We start from the raw sequence: 7,162 nt of genomic DNA, 5'->3' as shown, positions 1-7,162 counted from the left end.
CGTTTTTATTTTCTTTCTGTTTCGTTTTTGTTCTTTTTACGCGTTTTTCTTGCTTTTATTGCAGAGTGTTTATGACCAGAGGAGGCAATACACCTTTAACTCCACCACTTGAAGACCCGAAAGCTACTTTAAGGAAGAACAAAGGCAAAACCGTTGGAGAATCCGCATCTTCAAAGAACTCACCTTTGAAGAATCTCAAATCCGTTTTTAGCAAGAAGAAGAGCAGTAAATTAGGAACATCCAGCGCCTCTTCCTTGGCAAACGAAGACCCAATCAAGGAAGACATCATGTACGAATCCGAAAAGGAAGAAAGCGAATTTGAAGAAGGTAGCGATCTAGAAGGCGGATTCGGAGGCACCATGACTAACATCGATGAAGTGACCATGGGCGAGTGGAAAAAGAGGATGCGTGAAGATACCGGTCCGGGACTCGTACAACCCGCGATTCCAGAAAATGCCAACTTCGAACTTAAAGGCTACATACTCGCCCAACTTAAAGAAATTTCGTTTTATGGAAAAGATCACGAAGACGCGTACAAGCACCTAGAAGAGGTCAATGATATATCCGATTATTTTAACTTTCCTAATGTGGCCCGCGACACCGTTCTGCTTCGCATGTTACCGGTCACGTTTAAAGGCGCTGCAAAAGATTGGCTAAAATCACTCCCTCCAGGATCCATCACCACATGGGCTAGAATGAAAGAAGAGTTTATTGATCAATTTTGCCCGCCATCAAAGATAGCCAAGTTGAAGAAAGCTATAGCTAATTTTGAGCAACAAGCCGGAGAATCACTTTATGAGGCATGGGAGAGGTACAAAAGCTTACTAAGGAATTTCCCACATCATGATCTTAATAGTCAACAAGAAGTCTCCATTTATTATGATGGAGTAAACGTGACAACAAGGCAATTACTTGACTCGCAAGGACCGCTCACAAAGAAGGCACCCCCGGTGATAAAGCAACTAATTGAGGAATTCTCTAAGCATTCTAGAGAATACCACAATCCAAGGAATGATGTGACAAGGGGATCAGCTTATGCAGCTTCAGAAGATTTGTCGGCAGTTATGACAATGTTGAAAAGCATGGATAGGAGGATGGATAAAATGGATCAAACAATCCATGCTATTCGGGTAGGATGTGAGAATTGCAACGGGCCTCATCTAACTAGAGATTGTGATTTGGACGAGAACGGGAATAAGAAAGTGCAAGTATGCTATTCTAGTGGTGATAGATTTGATGACGATTGGCGAAAACCTAAGAAAGAATGGCTTCCTTATGATGAGTACAAGAAGGCGAAGGAGGAGAAGTATAGAAAAAAGGCAAGGGGTTTTTACCAAAAGGAGGAGCCGGTACAAGAAAAGAAACCAAATTTGGAAGAAATACTCACTAAATTTGTAGCTGCATCCGAGAAAAGACACAATGACCACGATGTTGCAATACAAGATACAAGAACAATATTAAGGAATCAGCAAGCATCTATTCACAACATTGAGAAGCAGCTGGGGAAACTTGCCCAACAAATAAATCAAAGAGCACCGGGAGAACTTCCTAGTAATACCAAAAACAATCCACGAGGCGCACATATAAATATTGTAACAACTAGGAGTGGAAAGATAATTACTCCTCTGGCCCCTATTCAGAACGAAGATCCGAAGCTGGTACAAGAGGAGGAGGCAGAAGAGCAGAACCAAAATCAGACCCAGCTGAACCCAGACACTACTCGCCGAGTCCAGGATATGGACACGACGAGTCCGACACCTGATCAGAAAATTAAGTCTCCTGTTAAGCCATATCAGCCTCCACTGCCATATCCAACCTGAGCTAGACAAGAAAAGAATGAAGAAGACTACCAGAAGTTTCTAGAACACATAAATTCTCTTCAAATTAATATACCATTCATAGAGGCGGTTGCACAAATGCCAAAATACGCCAAATTTCTCAAGGAGCTTCTAACTAATAGAAAGAAGATGGAAGAAGTGAATAAAGTGGTTCTAAATGAGAATTGTTCAGCTGCCATGTTGAACAAACTACCGAAAAAGAAGGGTGGTCCGGGAAGCTTAACCTTACCTTGTCAATTCGGAAATTTAGCTACCATCTATGCATTGGCTGATTCAGGGGCGAGTGTAAATCTCATGCCATACTCATTTTTCAAGAAATTAGATCTCCCGGAGCCGAGGCCAATTCGAATGGCAATTCACCTAGCAAATAAAACGGTTACATTCCCAAGGGGAATATGCGAAGATCTATTGGTGAAGGTTGATAAGTTCGTGTTTCCCGCGGAGTTTATAGTTTTAGACATGGAAGCGGATCCTCAAGTCCCGATCATTCTTGGAAGACCTTTCCTTAACACCGCAAATGCTATAGTTGACATGCGAGATTCCAAACTTACTTTACGGGTGGGGGATGAATCAGTCACGTTTGGGGTTGATCAAGCCATGAAGCACGCAAGGAGTAGTGATGACACAACATTTTCGATTGATATGTTGGAAGAATTAATGAAGGAATGGAATAATGAAGAACCAAACAAGTCCACCATCACCTTTGATGAAGAATTCGATGCTAAAAGAGAACTACTGGAAATAGAGAGACTGCTTGAAGAAGCTGATTATAATGAGTTGATCAAAAGTACTGAACAGTCTACTCGCCGAATAGACTCGACCAACTCGACGAGTCCATCCACAGAATCCCGATCAGTCGTGAAATTTGCCCAGGACTCGACGAGTCCCCTCACTGGACTCGACGTGTGCAACGTCCAGAACACGAAAATTGAGCTGAAAGCACTACCAGATCACTTGGAGTATGCATTTCTTGAAGAGGGTCAACAAAAACCTGTAATTATAGCTGCTGATTTGACCAAGCATGAGAAAGAAAGTCTTGTGGGGGTACTAAAGAAGAGGCAAGGTGCTATAGCATGGAAGATAACCGACATCAAGGGAATTAGTCCAGCTTATTGCTCTCATAAAATTAACTTAGAAGATGGGGCTAAACCTGTAGTTCAACGCCAAAGAAGACTAAACCCGAACATGCAAGAAGTTGTGAAAAAGGAGCTGGTGAAACTATTAGATGCCGGGATTATTTACTCAATTTCCGATAGCCCGTGGGTGAGTCCGGTGTAGGTGGTACCAAAGAAAGGAGGAATGACGGTGGTAGCAAATGAAAATAACGAATTAATTCCAACAAGAACGGTGACTGGGTGGCGTGTTTGCATCGACTATAGGAAACTAAATGATGCCACATGCAAGGATCATTTTCCATTGCCATTTATTGATCAAATGCTCGAGAGGCTGTCTGGGCATCTATATTATTGCTTTCTCGATGGTTTTCTGGGGTATTTTCAAATTCCAATCGACCCACAAGATCAAGAGAATACTACTTTTACATGCCCGAGTGGAACATTTGCATATAGACACATGCCTTTTGGGTTATGCAATGCACCGGCTACTTTCCAAAGGTGTATGATGGCCATTTTCCACGATATGATCGAGAAGTTTATGGAGGTTTTCATGGATGACTTTTCGGTTTTCGGGTCCTCTTTTGAAGATTGTTTGTCCAACTTGGATCTAATGTTAGCAAGGTGTGAGAAGACCAACCTTGTCCTTAATTGGGAGAAGTGTCATTTTATGGTGAAGGAAGGAATTTTGCTAGGACACAAGGTCTCGAGGATGCGGATAGAGGTGGATAGAGCGAAGGTGGACACTGTTGAATCATAAAAGTGACCCTCTTGAACTTCAGCTACCGCAGCCATCAAGCACCCGCAGTCAAGCACCTTCATCAGCAACAGCATCCGGAGTCTCTACCTACCGCAGTCACTTTACTAGATTACCTTACTTGTCTTTATTGTAATACTATCTATTGTCCAGTATGCCTTACATGGCTACTGGTAGAGATGTAATCTATTGTACTTCATGAGTCTCTATAAATAGAGCTCATTCTCTTTGTATTCAATGATCTTAACACACGCATCTATCTATTCTGAATACACTTCTCTGAAGTTATCTTTTCTATCTCTCTATCTTACTACGCATCACTTCTTACTCTCAAATCTTATTAGAATACTACTGATTATAACCTCTCTTCTGAGCAAGTCTTTCGTGACTTAATCACTAAGTTTGATCTTCCTTATTAACTTAGTTTGAATGCATTCCTTGTTATGAATCAACTTATGTGTATACTTGATATAACAATTGTTGTCATTTCTATTTCTTTACTTTTCCGCAACTAACTCTCTAACTATCTAACTCTAACTTATTAATATTATTGTTGAGCTTTTAGATCCTTCGAGATTAACTATTCTGCAATCTACTTGTTCTAACGTTTGTTCAAGTGTGTCTCTAAGTTTTTCTCTCAACAGACACTATAGCCAAACTACCACCTCCAACAAATGTCAAGGGGGTAAGAAGCTTTTTAGGCCATACGAGGTTTTATAGGCGCTTTATTAAAGACTTTTCGAAGATCACAAGACCCTTGACTCAACTTCTTTTGAAGGACGCCCCATTCAACTTTTCTAAAGAATGTCTTGAATCATTTCATTTGTTGAAGGAAAAGTTGACTACTTCACCTATTATGATAGCACCAAATTGGAGTCTTCCTTTTGAGCCCATGTGTGATGCTAGTGACTTTGCGGTGGGAGCTGTTTTGGGACAAAGAATTGACATGCATTTTCAGCCGATCTACTATGAAAGTAAGACCCTGAACCCAACACAAGAGAACTACACTACTACAGAAAAGGAGCTACTAGCAGTGGTTTTTGCGTTTGATAAATTTCGTTCATATTTGGTTTTGTAAAAAACCATAGTTTTTACCGACCATTCTGCCCTTAAGTATCTTTTTGCTAAACAAGATGCTAAGCCAAGGTTGATTCGTTGGGTGTTGCTGCTAGAAGAATTTGACATTGAAATACGAGATAAGAAGGGGATGGAAAACGTGGCTGCCGATCATCTATTGAGATTGGAAAACCCGCACTTGGAAGAGTTAGAAGAAAACAAGATTGGAGATGAATTTCCCGAAGAATATTTATTGGTTATAGCAGGAGAGATTCCATGGTTTGCAGATATAGCTAACTATTTAGCTAGTGAATACATCCCAAAAGACTTGACCCGCCAACAAAAGAAGAAGTTCTTTTCAGAAATTAAGTATTACTTTTGGGATGAGCCATACCTCTTTCGTAGTTGTGCTGATGGTATGATAAGAAGATGTGTATCCGGGAAAGAAAGTCGGGAAATCTTGAAGCATTGTCATAGCGGGCCCACCGGAGGACATCATGGAGCGCAATATACGGCTAAGAAGGTTTTTGATTCGGGTTTTTATTGGCCTACTATCTTTAAAGATGCTACAAAATTTGTCAAAGAATGTGATTCATGCCAAAGATCGGGAAACATTTCATCACGAAACGAGATGCCCCAAAATAGCATTCAAGTTTGTGAAATATTTGATGTTTGTGGAATTGACTTCATGGGACCTTTCCCAATGTCAAAGGGAAATAAATACATTTTGGTAGCAGTCGATTATGTATCCAAATGGGCGGCGGCACAAGCATTACCCACGAATGATGCTCGAGTAGTGGTAAATTTTCTCAAGAAATTAATTTCAAGATTTGGAGTTCCAAGGGCTCTAATTAGTGATCGAGGCACCCACTTCGCCAATGATCAATTAGCTAAGGTGTTGCAAAAATATGGTGTCCACCATAGATTTTCAACATCCTATCATCCTCAAACGAGTGGGCAAACTGAAGTTACAAATAGGGCGTTGAAGAGAATATTAGAAAGATCGGTTGGAAGTAATAGAAAGGAATGGTCGGATAAGCTTGATGATGCACTATGGGCGTTTAGAACAGCTTTCAAAAGACCTATTGGTACTACACCATATAGGTTGGTTTATGGGAAGAGTTGCCACTTGCCAGTTGAGATTGAGCATAAAGCATTTTGGGCTTTAAAGATGTGCAATTTTGATTTGGCTGAACTTAGAAACAACCAATTGATGCAAATGAATGCCCTTGAAGAACTAAGGAATGAGGCATACACTAGTTCCTTGATTTACAAAGAAAAGACCAAGAATTGGCATGACAAAAGACTCAAGGGTAATAAGGACTTTCACGAAGGACAAAAGGTGTTACTTTTTAATTCAAGGCTCAAACTTTTTCCGGGCAAGCTAAAGACACGATGGGATGGTCCATTTATAGTGAAGGAAATTTTTCCACATGGAGCTATTGAGCTAATATCAAGAGATGGAACTCCTTTCAAAGTCAATGGTCATAGGGTGAAAAGATATGAAGAAGGAATTCCGAGAAATGAAGAACTTGAAGAAGGGTTGCTGCTGGAAGGGATTACAGAAACGTAAGCGGGAAGGAGTCCAGCTAATGACTCCTTAAAAAGAAGCGCTTCCGGGAGGCAACCCGCGTTTAGAGTTTGCTTTTTTTTTTCCTTTATTTTTCATTTTTATTTTAAGTTTTACTTAGGATCTGCTTTTATCATTCTTCTTCTGAGTTTCTGATGATTGCTTCAGGGCAAGCAATGCTCAAGTGTGGGTTGTGGCGTACAATTTCAAATTTTGATGTTTTTAGCTTTCTGAATAAAAGACTCGTCGAGTCCCTAAACCTGCTCGGCGAGTCCATTTGAGAAATCCCGATTAAACGTGGAATCGCGAAACTACTCGGCGAGTAGGTACACCTACTCGGCGAGTCCACGTATTTACCAGAAAAAAAATTTATTTTTTTTCACATTCAGTAAAAGGGGTTTTTAACCCTAATTAAGAAACATTTTCACATTTCACTCAGCCGCCACCCATACACGACGAGCGAGTTCCCTCAAGGTTTTCATCTTGATTTCTTCCATTTTCTTCCAAATCCAACCACAAGGTAACCATTTTTCACTCTTAATCTGTTAAAAGTTTCAATCTTTGGTGTAGTTCTACCCTTAATTTCTGCAAAATCCCGATTTTGACTAAACTTGGATTTTAGGGTTTTGAGTTCTTGTTAAATTAGGACGTTTTAGACAAAGTTTCTTATATATTGATGCTCCTGGAACATACAGAAGCAAACCCCTGAAGTAATTTTTAGATTTGGCCGGTTAATTTCATCTAACAGATCTGGACTCGCAAAGTTCGTCCTGCTCGCCGAGTCGGTTCGTGGACTCGGCGAGTCCATGTTGCAGAAGCCGAGAATTTT

General features: G+C 40.5%; 1 protein-coding gene and 1 non-coding gene across 2 annotated transcripts; one reads left to right on the top strand and one right to left on the bottom strand.

Annotated features, from left to right (window-relative positions):
• Nucleotides 1-743: 743 nt before the first annotated feature.
• LOC145151799 (small nucleolar RNA R71) lies at nucleotides 744-850 on the bottom strand. Its single transcript, XR_013732353.1, has one exon. It is a non-coding gene; the product is annotated as a small nucleolar RNA R71 (small nucleolar RNA).
• Nucleotides 851-1,916: 1,066 nt separating this feature from the next.
• LOC145119968 (uncharacterized) lies at nucleotides 1,917-3,116 on the top strand. The gene has a single exon (XM_079055756.1). It carries the CDS (start codon nucleotides 1,917-1,919, stop codon nucleotides 3,114-3,116), a length of 1,200 nt encoding a protein of 399 aa, XP_078911882.1.
• The last annotated feature ends 4,046 nt before the right edge of the window (nucleotides 3,117-7,162 follow it).

Source organism: Lactuca virosa, chromosome 1 (assembly GCF_052849685.1).
Source record: "Lactuca virosa cultivar CGN04683 chromosome 1, Lactuca_virosa_CGN04683_v6, whole genome shotgun sequence".
NCBI classification, from domain to species: domain Eukaryota; kingdom Viridiplantae; phylum Streptophyta; class Magnoliopsida; order Asterales; family Asteraceae; genus Lactuca; species Lactuca virosa.
The sequence above is the reverse complement of the archived record's forward strand: the minus strand, read 5'-3'. Positions and strand labels throughout refer to the sequence as shown.